This window comes from Lolium rigidum, chromosome 2, assembly GCF_022539505.1.
Source record: "Lolium rigidum isolate FL_2022 chromosome 2, APGP_CSIRO_Lrig_0.1, whole genome shotgun sequence".
NCBI lineage: Eukaryota > Viridiplantae > Streptophyta > Magnoliopsida > Poales > Poaceae > Lolium > Lolium rigidum.
The window spans coordinates 175195111-175212442 of record NC_061509.1 but is presented as its reverse complement, the minus strand read 5'-3'; the positions used below and the strand labels follow the sequence as shown (position 1 = coordinate 175212442).

The following is a 17332-nucleotide window of genomic DNA, read 5'->3' as shown; positions in this document are numbered from 1 at the left end:
CGGCACGGACCCTCGGAGCACGGTGTGGCCCGCGTGCGCGGTGGACGCAGCACCCCGGGGCCGGCCCGTGCGGAAATCCTATACCCCCCGCTCGTAGCCAACTGGGCTTTGCCCATTTCTACAACTTCTTCAACGTTTTTTTTCCCTCGCGTGGAGTATCTGCTTCCTTCCGCTTTTTTTCGTACTACTACCTCTGGTCTCAATTAATTGACGCATGGGCAGACCTAACAACATGCATGTGCAGGCTCCCTCCGCGTCGATTAAATCCGACCGGAGGGAGTACATGAGAGGATTAGCATCAGGTGCTTCCACCTCCACCGCAATCATTGATCGGGATCTGGTAAAAAAGAAATAATCACTGATCGGGATTTTACAGTTTCTGCTCTGCTATGCTTTTTTCAGTATACATTCTAAAGAGTAGTATTTTTGAAGTGTGCAAACTGTGTCTCCTCGATGCGGCGGCGTTCCTCGTCACGCAACTTCCCTTGATCGGCCCTTCTCCTATCTTCTTCTCTCCTTAGCTCCTCTTCCCGTTGCCACGCTTCGTCGCGACGCCTTTCATCTTCCAATCTGCGCTGTTCTTCATGCCTATCAGCATCTGAGCCAACCCTAGGTCTACTCCCAAAGTAGTTCCTTGGAGGAGATCTTCTTGGGGGAGACCGGTGGGATCCACCAAAACGGCGATCCATCACCGGTGGAGAGGCCACCAAAACGAAAGATCTGGTGTCACGGGAGCGGATCCCCTGCCAGATCTGCGGAGACGGAGTGGGCGGAGTGGATCTTGGCGGAATGGGGTGGGGAACAAACACAACCCTCGAATGGAAATTAGGGCTACAACGTACAAGAGATATAGGGAAATTATCGCGAGATCCAACTGTTCTGAGCGGTCCATGATGAACAGTACTGGGCTGAAGCCCAGCAACCGCCATTGATCCACTCCTCGGGCCAAGTCGTATCACGTCGCACACCCGCGCATAGGGTGGTGCGAGGCGCGATGCAACCACACCATGTCCACGAACTAAAGATCCAGCAAGTTGCGGCCCAATCAAAACACGAGTTCCTGCCACGGAAATCCTCAAGACGGAACTGGGTTGCAAACGTATCTATAACTTTGTATGCCCCATGCTTGTTTTACACCAATTTATATATGTTATGCTTATACTTTGTTGCACTTTAATACATTTTCCGGCACTAACCTATTGACAAGTTGTCATAGTGCCAGTTCCCTGTTTTCTGTTGTTTTGTATTTCAGAAAAGTTGTACAAGAAAATATTCTCGGAATTAGACGAAACAAAAGCCGAAGATCTTTTTTTCCGTAACGAAGACGAAGTCCAGAGGGAGGACGAAGAAGCGCCATAGGGCGGCCAGACCAGGCCCATGCGTGGCCCGGGCCATGGCCGGGCCTAAGGGTGATCTGGGCCCCCTGGCGGCCACCGACCTCACCCTTCCGCCTATAAATGCCTCCCAACGCAAAAACCCTAAATGAACCAGCCTCCATCCACGAAAAGTTCTGTAGCTCCGCCGCTGCCGAAGATAATATTTGGGGGACAGATGTCTTTGTTCCGGCACCCTACCGGGACGGGGAATTGCCCCCAGGGCCATCTCCATCGACTCCACCGCCATCTCCATCGCCGTTGCTGACTCCCGTGATGAGGAGTGAGTAGTTCTCCCCCGAGGCTGAGGGCTTTACCGGTAGCTATGTGGTCTATCTATCTCTCCATGTATGATCTTTATGTGATCATGAGCTTTGTAATCTAGTTGAATAAGTAGATATTCTTCAACTATTGTGCTACTCAAGTGGTTTTATTATGTGATCTCCGGGGACACCTTTTCCAACGGTGTGAAGGTGACAGTGTGCACACCGTATTTGTTTCTTAAGCTTAATTTACATAAATACTTATGAATTATGGTGTCTAGTTAGTACCATCTTTGTATGCTCAAGGTGATAGTGTGGAGCGTCCATAGATTGGGAATGCGAACTTTAAGAAGTGCTTATGCATCCCTACGCAGTGAATTTGTGTTTGTTATCAAATCGGTGAGTGGTTCAGAGTACCGTAGTGAAGTGATAATATCTATGTATTCAATTATGGTATCATTGTTGAGAGTGTCCACTAGTGAAAGTATGATCCCCAGGTCTTGTTTCCAAGCATTGAAACACCGTTTACAATCAGTTCTGCTACATGTTTGCTTGCTGCCATTTTTATTTCAGATTACAATTACCACTCATAATCATCCATATTACTTGTATTTCACTATCTTTTCGCCGAACTAGTGCACCTATACACCTGGAAAGTGTATTGGGTGTGTTGGGGACACAAGAGACTTCTTGTATCGTAATTGCAGGGTTGCTTGAGAGGGATATCTTTCACCTCTACCTCACTGAGTTCGATAAACCTTGGGTGATCCACTTAAGAGAAACTTGTTGTTCTACAAACCTCTGCACTTGAAGGTCCAACATTGTCTACAATAATAGAAGCGTGCGTAGACATAAGATCACGCCATGGAAAGAAGATGATCCAACCTCCGATGATGAAGCATCAAAAAGGCGGATCAACGAATCCTCCCACCGAATTGATTCATTTCGACGGATGAACGATCCGTCCTCCGCAACAGCAAGAAGAAAAGCCCACCAGTGAGTCAAATCGAGGGGGGTCGGGGGGAGCTTACGGCGCTTGGGAGGGTGGTGGTTTCGTCAGCGAAAGGGGAAGCAGCAGCGTCGGCACGGCTTGCGCCCTATGCGTGGCTGTTAGGGCACATTGCCCTTAAGTGTGTTTTTGGTAATTAATGACAATCCTCTATGGACTAATGTTTTCTTTGTGATTATATGAAGGAATATTTCGTAGGTATTTCTTAAAGTCCATATGTTGTATTCAAGTGTGGATGCCATGAATATAGTGTTATATCTTTGATATTGGCATCAAGTATGGATGTCATCAAGGTTGAGAAGGGCAAGTTCAAGATGCGCATATCGAAGATATCATGCTTGATTCTTGTTGTCCTTTTGGTGATAATGGACTTGTGAAGATGTGCCTCAATAGAGCTATCCCATAATGGTGTATGGGGGAGCAATTGTGAGTCTTCACGAAGCAACAATGATCAAGTGAAGCATTCCGTCTTGAGTGGAGCTTGAAGCGTTGTCATCAAGATCAAGCGGGAAGCGCAAGGCAAAGGTATGGCCTTGCTAACCTTTTACCGGTCTCAAGCTAATTGTTGGGAGACCGGGTTATAGGATAGATAGTCGCACTATCAAGAGGGGCTTTCGGTTGGGTAACTTGATCACATCATCTTAGGAAGCTCAATCCTTTGCATACTTTGCATACCTATATTCTTGTTGCTTCTTGGTGTTTCTCTGTATGAGGTTCTTGAGCTTGTTGGTAGCTTTTCAACAAGCCTAAGTTCATCGAAATGGAATCCGCATGCATCTTCTATTGCGTTTTCAAGTTTGGACGTCTTTACCATTTCTTGACGTTGGGAGGCTCCCTCTCTTAAATCATCTAAAATTATTCTGTGAGGGGTCTCAATATTTCAAAAAAAAAATTGTTTGGTTCTATTCATCGTAATCTTTCCAACAAAATTGGTTTTATCTCAATCGGAATTCGGAAACTTTGTCAAAGTTAAGTTCTTCTGAGAAAACTACATTTGAGGGGTTCTGGCGATTTCAACGCTGAAACCGGTGGTGCCGACTCTCCTGCCGGAATATCTCGGTGAGAAAAAATGGTTCTGGTTTCGCCGGAACATGTTCTAGTACACTGTTCAAGCAAAAGTGGTTTCGTTCCGGTGAGCCGGTATCGTTCCAGCGAGGGAACCGGCGTGCCGGTTTCAGAACCGGTCCAACCTCGTGTGCTGGAGATTTCCGGCGGTGGTTTTGGTCAGCCGGTTTGCTCGCTGGACCATTCCGGTGTGTGAACTAGCGGTGCCGGTTTTACCGCCGGTACGGGTCGAGGGAATTCCCCAAACGGCTAGTTTTCCCCCTTGGACTATAAATAGTCCTTCTTCCTCCTTGAGGAGGTAAGGTCAACCACACTATTTGCTCTCTCTCTCCTACTCCATTGTTGAACCTCAAAAGCTTGCTTCCTCTCTATCCCTCCCATGATTCTTGCATCTTCTTGAGGGATTTGAAAGAGGAGATCTTGATCTACAATCTCTACCAATCAATTTCTCCTCTAAGTGAGGGGAAATCTTGAGATCTAGATCTTGTAGTCATTTGTTAATTCCTCCTTGGTTCTTCCTCTCTAGTTCCTCCATAGCATTTGTTGCTTTGGTGGAACTGGAGTGTGAAAGATTTGACCACCTTTGGTGTTCTTGCTTTTGCATCCTTGCATAAGTGGTGAGCTCTCCATTACGATTCGTTCGAGTGAGAGACCGTGAGCTTGTTACTCTTGGAGGGGTGACCTCCTAGTTGGCTTGGCGGTTGGTGCTCCGGTGACCTCTTCGAGGAAGATTGTGAAGAGGCTCAGGCTTCTCCTTCGTGGAGCTTGCCATCTTCGGAGTGGAGGAAAAGCTAGCCAGAAGGGAAAAGCCTTTGTCCTTCGTGGTATTGGCTTGGAGAAAAAGGTGAGCATTCGTGGCATTCTGAAGACCTTCGTGGTAGCCCGCATCTCTCCAACATGACGTACCTCACCTTCTGTGGGGGAACACGGGAATACATATTCGTCTCCGCGTGCCTCGGTTATCTCTATACCCAAGTTTGCTCTCCTTGTTATAGCCATCGTGCTTGATGTACTTATATCTTGCTATCACTTGTGTGTTATATATATCTTGTGCCTATCTTGCTTAGCTTGAGTTGTTGTTGTTGCACTTAGTTGAGCCTAGCATATTTAGATTTTGTGCTTGTAAAATAAATGTTAGTTTAGTTTCGCATTCTTGTAAGCCAAATCTGTAATAGTTTTTAAAATGCTTATTCACTTCCTCTAGGCGACATCTCATCCTTTCAGCGACCGGACATGGGCTAGGCCTTTGCCCAATCAAAAGCGAGTACCCAGGCTCGATGGCAGCTCGTTTTTGGACGTAAACAACTCAGATTGGTGAACGGAGGGAGTCGTCTCCCTCTTGTTATTAGGAAAGGGTGTAATTGAACTGTTGAATTTTTTAACTGTAGAAGCTGATCCTAGAGGAAGAAGAACATGTGGAAGACATGCTAAAGAATAGATTAGTTGAATGATTATACAGCCAAAGAAGGACGTATGTTTAACCATGCATTTTTCTCACTGACAGATACATGTGAGTATGTGACACTGAAGAAATATGTTCTTTTATTCTGCATAACTGCTGACTAAATGGCTGTGGCACAAATATACCTACGTGCTATCTATTGTGGTTGCTTCCTAACTAAAAATTCTCGAAATTATGGTTTAAAATGCAACCAGAGTCAGATGTATTTTGCTCAAAACCATGCTTGAATTGTTCACATTAGTAGCTATTACTGGAGTGGAGATTTGGTGCACCTGAGCGAAATTTGTGGATGTATATATATCAAAATTTGTCCTTTTGTATAGCTCAAAATACGGCATATTTTACCCCAAAATTTCTACTGTACCATCGGAATGTGTATAGGTAAGCACGTATTGAATTTCAGATTTTTTTGGACTCTCACAAATATTGTTTTTTTTTTTTTGTGTAAAATCGGGAGCACTGGTGCTCATGTGTCAAAAACACTTTCCGCTAATATTGTCTTTGGAAAGCACACTTAGAAAGCTTCCATGATTTTGGGCCAGCCCAAAATCCCAAACGGCTTTCTTTTTTTTTCGATAAAGGGAATATATTAATATCAAGAAGATACCAATTACACCCAGCCTCTGCAACAACGCACCGCCCTAATGGCACTACGGATGCACACAGCCAAAAACAAGAAAAGAAAACTAAAAAACAAAAGTCCCGCTACAGTATCTCGGGCCTAACAACAACAATACATCCACCGCCAAGACAACACCTGAATTACAGACTCTCCAAAAACGACGCCTCGAAGAAGGGAACAGTGCTCAAACACCGTCGTCGCCCGATCAAAGATCTTAGGTTTTCTCCCTGAAGATAATCCCCGCTCTCAAAACAATGCCTCCACCAAGATCATTGCCAGGCACAACCAATTAAGGCCAGACCTTGGGTTTTCACCCTGAAAGGTAGGACTCTGCACTTCACCTGTGTTGTCGCCCCCACTTTCATACCGCTGCTGTGAAGCCCGGAACACCAAGCAAGTCCCTCAACAGCGCGGAGACTTGAACCTCCCTTAGCTAGTCCCCCCTCCGGCCTTCATGAAATTCTCTTCTTCCGACTTTCATCATGGATCCATAGTCACTTGATGTCAACACAGAAAAAAAGCTTCGCGCCGCTCCCTCCAGAACCAATCGGTCGGAATAAAAGCATGGGTGCGCACGACCGAATACCTCCGATCCAGCAAACTCCAGGCAAAGCACTGTTAAAATGTCTTTCTATTTCTGAAAATCTAGGTTGATATAGTGCGATACATTTTGTCTTCTATGTCTGGAAACATATGTTCAGATGTCTGATCGTTTTATTTTGCCTCACATTGGAGCAGTATCTGTCAATACAGAATTGGATCCAGAGATTTTATCCTATATTGCACATTTGCCTTCATTCTGTACCCATAAGTTAGAACTGTTAAATGCATAATACCTGCTGATAAGTAGTTATGTTGATTGACTTTAACAGCAATGGACCAATGGTAGATATAATGGCAAAGTTACATTGATGTATAATGACAATGGGGTGGCTGCTGTTTTTGCGGGGATTTGAAAAGCTAGGAATGTTGCTTGCTTTAGAAACAAGCGGCCAGCTGAACCAAATTCTGTCATATACAATATCTCCCGCTGGATCCAACTCTTGGGTTCTTTGCAAGTGAAACAGGAAGAAAAGGATAAGTTCATGCTGTGCGCTAAGCTGCTGGAGCTGAGTGGCTGTGGACGTCTACAATTCAAACGGGAGTTGGGCAAGGTGGATTCCCAGATAAGCTGTTGATTCGAGGATGTAGTGGAAGAAGTAAATCAAGGAATATGGAGCTGGGGACAGAGAGCTGAAACTGCTAGAGATTCTACTGCATTCTCCTTCTTCTTTGTTTTCTTTAGTTTCTTCGTCTGAATCTGGCTTGTAATCCAAAAGGAAAAATTTGTGAGGTTGTTGTGTTTTGGTAGAACATGTGTAGCTGCTTGGTTTCTTTAAATGAAATCGAGGGGAGACCTTTTTCTCTAAAAACAAACTAGTGCTTTAAGGGCTCATTTCATTGATATGATTTCTAAAATGAATGATACTAGAAAAAACACAAGATTAAAATATAATTCCCTCTTGAATTTTGTAGGATTAGCACCAATGATTGTTTGCCATAATCATAGATCTTAGGGTGTAACTTGATCAGGAGCAAACCTGTTGATGTTGCACCCACAAAGTATGAAACATGCCAAATGTCGGGAACTATCCGGGGAGAAGGCAGGAGCAGAAACAAGGAGAAGGATACCACAGAGAAAACAATGAAATTGTTGCCAAGAGGTTTAGCTCAAGTGAATGGAAATTTCCTTAAAATAGAGTATAGGGGAATCCATATAAAAAGTTCTAAACTATGTGAATCAAATGACACACATAGGAAAATTCCTAAACATGTGAATCCTCGAAAAAAAGAACTTTCAAATCAGAAAGTCCCAAGTCAACATTTCCATTGTGCCATTGACTTCTGAAGCAGTTGAATTTCTATTTTGAATACAATAACAAACTGAAGGTTTCAGATAAATAACACTAAATTTCAGTCAGTGGTAGTGGGGTACACATTCGTACGACTAACCACGACTCAAAAGCGCAGGCTACCATAACACAACAACCAGGAACTGGCACTAAACTTTAAATTATGGCCTTTCCTCTTCTTCTTTTTCAAGTAGTAACACCTCTGTGCAGTAATAAGTAATTAACGAACTAAAATAATACACCTTTGTATTGCAAAATCTGATGTTGGCACTACACATACTACGGTGATCTCAGTGGAAATCACAAAAACACATGCTACCCAGATCATACGGGCGGTGGGGGCAGGTCCAGCAGGAGCCAGAAACCAACACAACTATCAGAATTCAGGTTCTCTTGGATGGCCAGGAAGTGCAGGCCGCCGCAGGCCTTCTTTGCCGCCTCCCACGCTTCTGCCTCCTGCGTCGTTGCAGCACTCTTCTGGTACCCGGCGTAGACATATCTGGTTGAAACCCCGGCTGACAAGACCAGGTTCGCTCTGCCTGTATCAACCTCCATTGAACAAATCTCTAAACCATTCATCCAAGCTGCAGGATTGAGAAAAAACAAAGGTCGATAAATTGCTTATCTTAAGACGATAAGGCCAGACGCGGAAACTGGGCCATTGCACACCGGTTTAAATCGATTGATCGCCGTGATCAGAAATTCCATCAGATGCAACATGTGAAATGTGGCACCCTTAGTTAAAATTGGTATGAGGACTGGATGTGTGTATATCGTGATGCAATGCTTATTTCTTGGTATAATTGCTATGCCCAAAACATCCCACTGAATGTTAGTATCAACTCTTCAAAATAATTCCACATCCCATCCCACCCCTAATTAATTCTGTTGGCCTTAATTATATCAAATCATTTGTATACAAGAAAATGGACTGTGACTGATTGTAAGCACTAAGCAGGGATCACAATTTCAACGAAATATAAATATATGTAACCAAAATTTGGACAAGATTCAAAATAATTTAAGATCAGATTTAAATTAGGTCAAAATTTATTAAAATTACGCAACTTTTGATAGACCAAATTCCACAAGAATTTGCAAAATTTCAGAAATTTTGGCGAGGCTTGAATTTTTTTTTCTTTCACCGAATTTTAAACCATTCTCGTGAGCATATAAATGATTTCTCGTTTTCACATGATCATACCTCTCATGTAAGAGAAAAGAGAGTACATACTTCATTATTTTTCGAGAAAGTGCAAAAGCTTTATGCCTCGATACTTTGTAAATATTTCACTCTAGATGGCTAAATCTTTTCAAAAGAGAGCTACCTTTATCCTACAGCCGAACTTGTAAACTTCTATAACTTCCTAGTAAGATATGTCATATGCCAGGCACCAGACTTACCTAGGAATAATACTAGTGTACAGAGTACATACTAATCCCATACCTATTCTTGATAGTAAGTTGAACCTTTTTTTTTTTTGCGATGAATAATAATTTATCCCAATGTGTATATCTGTATGTCGGAGTGCATCTCATGATGCAGAAGAGACTGGAAAACATTTATATTTCTTTGCCTTGATTTTGTGTGCGGGATACACAGAAAAATTCATGTGTAAGAAGATAAGTTATTCTGCTAGCAAAAACAGCATTTACCCACCATCCTACATGGCCCGAGCTACAACTCTTACAACTAGAGATGGTACATATGAATCCTTTGTACAAGCAAATATACAGCACTGACGACAGAAATCCCTTGGCATACTTAAAATCTGTTGTATCAGAACTGAATTTTCTGTGCATATGTTGCTCGTTTAGCATTGTGATACTAGAAAGCATCAACATCTAATTAGTTGTTTCGGCTAGTAATCTTGCCTCAGTTGTTTGCAATTCAGTATAAGAAACTTACCGGCCAGAGGCCTGGCGCGCGAAGATTCCACGGCAACTCCAGGGACTAGCGTGGTTTCGTCAAGCTCAAACCCCAAGAGGTCCAAATCGAGCCCCGCCCCAAAGGCGTACCTCCTCTCCAACAACTCTACCTCCTCCCTAACATCTGATTAACAGGCCAACAGTGAGTACAGGATCAGCAAGAAGCAGCAATGCCATATGCAGCGAAATTAGTGTGCTCAGATCAGATGGATGCTCAGCCACAACTAATGCAGAGATGTGCGGAATGTGACAGTACAAGTGCATCAGTAATTCAGCACTGACCGGAGAAGGGGAGCTGCACGAAGGCCCACTTGTCGCCGAAGAGGTTATCCGGCAGGTTTGATGCGAAGGGGTTGTCGAGCGTGAGGAGCGGCTTGGTGCCCTGCTGGAAGCCCGGGTGGCGGCTGTACACGGTCTCGTACCGCTCCTCGAGCCAGAGCAGCAGGGAGACGCATCGTCGGCTGGGCACGGCCTTGACCCCGAGCTCGTTGCAGGCGCGGGAGATGATGGTCTGCATCTGCGAGCGGAAGAAGCGGGCGCGGTCCGGGAGCGGCACGCCGAGGGAGGATGCGACGGAGGCGAGCGCGTCGCGGAGGGTGACGCTGTTGATGGAGGTGTTGGGGAAGAAGCGGGTGAACTGGAGGGAGAGCGTGGCGTCGCAGACCACCAGCTCCCACACCTTCTTGCCCCTGGCGTCCAGGATGGGGCGCGAGCAGAAGTCCACCTCCCACTCCCGGATCCCCTCCGCGTCCGCGTCCGGGTCCAGGTAGCACACCTCCGCCAGCGGGTCCACATCGTCCTCCTCCTCCTCATTCGCCTCGCTCGTCACGGGCGGCTCCTCTTCGTCCTCGACGGTGTCGGCCGTGGGGCTCTCGGAGGAGATGGACCGGCACGGCCTCGGCGACGGCGAGGTGGCCGGAACGGCGAGGCGGCCGTAGTGCGCGTGGGGCCGCGCGACGGAGAAGGAGGCGGAGGCTGGTTTCCCCGGCGGGTTCGGCAGGTGGAGGCTCCGGCGGAAGGAGATGCCGTGGCCGGCGACGATGGCAGTGGCGGTGGTCATGGCGCGCGACGCGTCCCCCCACGGCCACACAGAGAAGGTAACGTTGGTGGTGTCCGTCCGTCGCGGCGCCAGTTCAGTTCAGCTCACACAAGGCGAGGCGAAGCAAGCAAAATCGGCTCGTGCCGACTCAGGGATGGGCCGGCCTAAGCCCACGTGGATAGGTCCAAAGAAAAAGCCTGCGTGGAGTCGGATAACTACGACGCGGAGGAGTGAAAGGAGAAAACTAGAGGGTGGAAGACGACGGCTGCTGGAGTCCATAAAAAAGAGGAGGGGAGGAGAGGCGGGTGCTGGGCAGCGAGAATGGCGTGCGCTCTACCTCTCCCCGGCTGTTCAACCGGACGTCGGTTACTCCTCTGTCTTCTTCTTCCTCGTCTCCGTTCCTCTCGGTCGGGCATGTGTGCTCGGCGGCTCCGTCCACGCTCGGGTATGTCTCTTCCTTCTTGGTACGTTCACTGTTGCTCTGCTCTACTCTGCTTGGGAAATTTCATGGTCGATTGCGCTGTTCATGTCTGCTTCCTGCTCCATTGAATTCCGGAGTGAGGTGCTTCGTGACGCCACCGTCCGTTCCATTCAGTTGTGGATGTTGTGGTCGTTGCGGTGGTTAGCCCACGAGGAAATCGTGTGGTGTCAGTTCTTGGTCTATACCAATTGCTCTGCGTGCATTTCGGATTAAATTTATTAGTATCCGATGCTATTGATTTTGGTGGAAGTCCTTGAAAACAATTGGTGGAAGAAAATGAATGTCATCTTCATCTTGCCAATTACCAAGACTACTACTCATTGGCATCTCAAAATAAACACCGTCACGGGAATAGCATTTTTTCACTTCATAACATTAAGGGAATGCAAACCATAAGTCTAGTATTCTGTATTCCATGATCATCACATTAGATGCTGATTTGCTGAAGCACATCCTGTGCCTGCTAAACACCCTGCCCACTACTTGTCTTAGCCTTGTTGCGCCTTCGTGTATTAACTTTCTTTGGTGTACCTTCTGTAAAAGAGCCCAACAATGAACCTATTGACAAGGGGTCTTTTACGGTAGGGATAGAGAACCACTAACCGTCCAACCACCAAGATCCAAGGGCTGAGATCGACCAATACTTGTTAGGCAAAGGAGTAGTATATTTCCACCAAAGAGTAAAATAAGCAAGTTTCTGGAGATCTAAAATTATCCATCCGGCTAGGCTGCTCACCCCAATCCCATTCCACTTATGTGGACAACAGTTTCCTTTTTTATAGGCTGCCGCATAGATTATTTTTCGTCCATTTGTATTTGGATGCGGCGTCACACAGATGCGAAATAGGGCTCGGTCCGTTTGCGGCCGGAGGCGGCCCAACGGGGTCAAAACCGCAAAAATAATATAGGGCACCAAATACAGTTACTTTCTTCGATCCAAATTAATTGACTCAACTTTAACTAGATAAAGATGTACCTAGAGTTAAGTAACTTAATTTACATATATTTAAGCCTCAAAAGCACCCAACTTTTTCACCCTAAAAAAAGAAAAATAAAAAATAGAAACATAGGATAATCCCGCTGCGGGGATGCTGGCCGGCCGCCTCCCTGCCCTAGCGCTAAGGTCAATGAAGACATGCGGTGATGGCCACACATTGGTTGTCTGAGGAGGCGGAGACAGGTACTCCGGTCCTGGCGGTGGTGCCGGCGCCACCCCGTCCTCCTCGGAGGCCTGGATGACCTCGTCGAGGAGGGGTCATTTAGCGTGCTCCTCTGCAAAGGAGATGGCATGTACGCATGCGATGGCCTCCTTCTCCGTCAGCTCCGCGGCATCCTCCTCCATTGGCTGGTAGTCGAGGTCGTCGTCGTCTTCAGGCGTGTCCTCCACTGCCGCCTCCTGGTACACGGTTCTCGAAAGCGATGGCACCCACGTGAGGAGCTCAATGTACTGGGTGTACGCCCCCTACTACTGGGACCAGCCGGTGTGGCCCGCTCGCGGCGTGGGGAAGGTGTACCCCAATGGCGGGAGCGTGTCTTCCTCCTCCTTCACAGGCGACGGTGGTGGAGGCGCCTGCCTCGGTGGTGGCGTAGGCGCCTACTGCGGTGGTGGTGGCGGTTGTGGGTGCTTGAAGGCGGCCTCGGCCTCCTCATAGTTGAAGTCGTTGTCGTCGAGGCCCTTGAGGTGGGCCTCGACCATATCGCACCAAGCATCATGCTCGGCCTCAAACCACAGCGCCCACAACGGGGAATCAATGGCATATGCCGGATCCTGAAGTAGATCCGACGGCAGGTGGGCACAGCGGCGAAGGATTTCGCGGCGACGCGTCGGGCCGCTCCTCGGGATCACGGGCACTGACACCCATGACTGGTTGAGGTGACATCCTTGCGGCAAGTGCACGTCCAGCTATGGGTGCGGGGTGCCGATGTCGACGTGGAGGCGCGTCGTCGCCGTGTCGACGTTCAAGCGTGTCGTCTCGGAGCGCGGATTGGGAGGAGGGCATGGTGGCCTTCGTGTTTCCAGGGGCCTCCTAGCCGGCGCGCAGGTGTTCTGGCGGCCGCTATTGTCGCCACACTGGGCGCCGGAACGTGATCCAAGGCTCGTGGTCATTCCTGCTAAGACGAAACCAGCCGCCCCTTTCTTCGCCATGGCCTCGAGGTGGCTATGGTTCGGGAGCTTTGGGTGGCTAGGGTTTGGAAGCTTCGCGGATAGTGGGGAATAGAGAGAGAGGGACCGATGGTCTCCATTTAAGAAGACATGCGCGTCCGCGTCCGTGTGGGCCCGTGCCTCCTCGCCTTCATCGGCCGCTCGCGTGGGCTTGTGGGTATTTCAGGAGGATGGGCGCATAGTCATGTGCCATCCGCGGCCATAGTAAACCAAGCACATCTCAAAATGGGGCGCACGCGGACCCAAACGACCATGCGGTCCGTATGTGGTTGGTTGTCGGGCCTCGTGGACCGTGACGGACATCTCATGTCTGGATGCGGGGAGCCGTTGGAGTTGGCCTTATCTCTTCACTGGTGATGTATTTCGTGTTTAATAGAAAAATCAGAAATACCATCGTGATACAATTTATTCGTATTCTTTCCACTTTGCACCCAGCTTCTTCCACCGTCATCACCGTCGACACCGTTGCTTCTCATTTCACTTTGCACCCAGATTATTTCCGTAAAGTTTTGCGACCTGGTCCGCCACCACGTCCAAGTCCGTAGGTCTCGCGGTCCGGCAAGAGTGCCTCGCTGGAGACTGGGATGAAGAAGAGCAACTATAGGTAGCCCTGGGAACACATTATACATGTTTTTTTAATGCGGGATTGATTATAGTTGAGGCAGTTGTGTGCGCTGGTTCACCTATGGCAAGTGCAAGGATGTGAGCAGATGGACGGATATTGTGGACGGATTGATCCTTACCCGTAAATCCTGGAACCAAGCTGCCTTTACACGGAATAAAAATATACCGAAACATTACCTGCCTAAACTATTCCTGCTCAATACTACTCATCTATGAGACTAGTAATTTGTACCGTAAAAAACCTCATTGACAAATATAATACCGTAATTCTGCCGTAGTAGGACTATTAGGTATTCTGACTGAAAGCCTGTTCTATTTTTTATTTTCCCTAGTTCCCAAATAATGGGTTCAAACAAAAACCCAAAGTATTGCACAATTACATAGAGCGACCAATTCCTTTTTCGACTATGAAGTAAATCGTATAGCACGTTATATGTGTGCTTTAGAGTAGACTGTTCGGTTTACATCTCACGGTAAAAATACAAGGGTATTTCCCCTTTTCAAAATAAATATTAGATAGTTGGTTGATTTGTTCTCCATAGAAAACAAGCTTTTTTTTTGCGAAATTAGAAAACAAGCTTCTAGCATTCTGTTCCCATTCTTCCTTCAACATGTTTTCTTCTAGCACTGGGTCTGTCCTTATCATCTGGAAGTTTTGATCTTGGCTGAGTTTAAGTGTCCGCGTAAACTAATGTGGATAAGGTGGGCATAGTTAGTTAATTGTATCAGTGCTCAAATGAATGTTTTCTCGATGTGCTTTAGTTTAACATCAGCAGCAGTTCCACCAAATTTGCTGATATTTCAGTTATACACCTTTTTATTTGTAGATGGACCATCCAATACAAGCAACCAGGACATAAATTATATGGAAGAAGCCATGCCCCGAGCTTCCTGGCACTTGCTAGTGCAGATGTATGATTCTGGCTTTCTTTCTAGGCCGTTACTTTTGGGGTCTGAATTTGTTCTGAGTTTGGTAGGTCTACACAACGTAGGTTAACAGTGAAGAAACAGAAACTTTCACTTTTAGAATGCAACTTTACATACTTCTGAATTTGTTTGAGTATGCTCATTTCCTTTCTTTCATATCAACTGTTATATAAATTTTAGCATGATGATTTGTCTTATGTCCCAATTAGGATGCCATCTCAGTGTCTTGGTCTAGAAATTCTGTCATCCTCTAAATGAGATACTGGGAAAAAAATAGTAGCTTCTTTATTATAGTCACCACCTTCTTTATTATTGTTTGGTAGCTAAATGGATGCTGAACTCAAATGAACCAGGCACCACAAGGCAAGAGAAGTTCAGGTGAGAACGTGGTAATGGTTGATCCACTTGAAGCTAAGCGCTTAGCAGCGAAACAAATGCAAGAAATTCGTGCCAGAGAAAAGTTGAAGGTGCATTATTTCTGTCTTGTACTTCCACTAGATCAAATCACCTCTAAAGGAATAAAAAATTCTTTGTGTTACCCATCACATATATGTAGGCATACAAACAGGAGTTATTCCTACTATACATCCAACTGTCTATGCAGATCAAGGATTGGTCAAATGATGGAAACCGTATCCCTAGAAGTCTAGAACTCTGTAGAGGAACTTCTAGAGGATATATGCTAACGAAATTATTGCTTATCAGTTGGAATCAGAACATGACTTTTCTCTAGACATACGAGGTTCTGAGTTTTTTCTCAGTTCGCCAATTTTATGTCTACTTTCATCTGTCAACCAAAATGATGGTGTGTCACAAAGTGGAGGAACCTACATAATACTACTTCTGTTTCAAATAATAAGGCTTATAATTTTTTCGAAAAGTCAAACTACATAAAGTTTGACCAAGTTTTTAGGAAAAAATGTTAATATGTACTCCGAACTCAACACCGCTAGAGTTATCATGAAATATATTTTTATATGATATCTACATATCTTGGTTCTTCATAGTTTTTTCTAAAAGTTTGGTCAAACTTTACTTAGCTTGACTTTTCCAAAAATATATAGGCCTTATTCTATGAAACAGAGGAAAGTGTGGATTCAAATTTATTCTTGCTAAGTGCAATGCTTCAGTGCTTTAGGGATACATATTTTATTTTCACACATATAGTGTTTTTGCATTGCACTTGTGCCAAGAGGTCCTGGGTTCGACGCAGCCTCTCTGCATTGCACTTTGCAGGGTAAGGCTTGCCTCTATAATCCAGACCCCACCTAGTGTGAGAGCTTCTAGCACTGGGTATGTCCTTATATATAGTCTCTTATCATGATCTTGTCGTTCGTCCTCTTTCCTTGAGTATAGGGTCACTCCCTAGTTCATTTTGTGTAGGTGCAACAGTGGGAGACTTTCCACTGCAATTTTATGTTAATATCAAACAAGAAGTTATTTACAAAGGGAGTATATTGATTATTTACAAAGCTTTCTAATTCATTACCATGATCTGTATTACTCCAGAGGAACCCATCCTTTGTATGGCCCTTTGAATTGCACAATCAATACATGATGCTACTTTGTATGTTGTCAACATTTTTTTACCAAATCATAATTGTCTGTTTTGCAGAACCGTCGTCAAGCAGAAGCTATTAATGGTGCATTGGCAGTGTTAGGACTGACTGCAGCACTAGTATTGGAAGGTCGCACAGGAAACGGCATCTTGGGACAGGTACATAAGTTGATTATAAAGAGAAAGTTCGTCTTATAATTAATAAACAGTACAGCCTCTGTTCCTAAATATAAGAAATTTTGGGGGTTCAAATTGAACTCCCAAAACATCTTATATTTAGGTACGGAGGGAGTAGTATTCAAGAACCGAAAGAACTTGTTTGCTGCCTGAGAATGCTACAACAAATTATTGTTTTGTGTACTATAGAACACCACATTTGCCTGAGAACGTTAAGATAATCGTTCTACCCTACTAATATGTGTTCTTGTTTTCCACTTCTGCAGCTAGCAGGATATCTAGCGGCTTTATCTAGTTTATTTGGGCAATAACATATCACCATGGAAGAATCTTGTAACATTCCTCGACTAGGACAGCTCTGAATCTTACGTGCTGGATCCAACCAATTTTCATAGCTAACCCAAGCTGGCTGCCTGGCTGTACACAATAAGATCTATATGTCCAATGATCTACTCGGCTATATTTTCCTGGCCTGAAAACCAAACATTGTATTCATATTTTTTCCCATGTACTTAATATTCAACATCTTCTTTTTTCCTTTGGAACATTGTACTAACTTCGCATGATGCTATTAAGCTGGTCAAGAGTAGTTCGATCCCCGTGTCATATACTACGAGTTCAGGCAAACACCCTTAAACTTTCTGTCCAGTGTAGTTGGTGTCACTGTGTTAATTTTGGTACGACAAGTATAAATCAGGTTCATGATGTTGCTTCAGTACAAGTACGATTGTTTGCATTTTGATTGGT

At 45.5% G+C, this 17332-nt stretch overlaps 2 protein-coding genes across 2 annotated transcripts; one reads left to right on the top strand and one right to left on the bottom strand.

Moving 5' to 3' along the window:
- Positions 1–7836: 7836 nt before the first annotated feature.
- On the bottom strand, positions 7837–10730 carry LOC124692627 (protein TAB2 homolog, chloroplastic). Its single transcript, XM_047226035.1, has 3 exons — positions 9898–10730; positions 9596–9739; positions 7837–8270 (listed from the first exon to the last, which is right to left on the bottom strand). Exons 1-3 carry the CDS (start codon positions 10673–10675, stop codon positions 8011–8013), a joined length of 1182 nt encoding a protein of 393 aa, XP_047081991.1. The 5' UTR covers positions 10676–10730; the 3' UTR covers positions 7837–8010.
- On the top strand, positions 10674–17123 carry LOC124690315. Its single transcript, XM_047223710.1, has 6 exons — positions 10674–10836; positions 10943–11099; positions 14751–14835; positions 15204–15317; positions 16466–16567; positions 16852–17123. The coding sequence occupies exons 1-6, from the start codon at positions 10674–10676 to the stop codon at positions 16894–16896; spliced, it is 666 nt and encodes a 221-aa protein (XP_047079666.1). The 3' UTR covers positions 16897–17123.
- Positions 17124–17332: the final 209 nt, after the last annotated feature.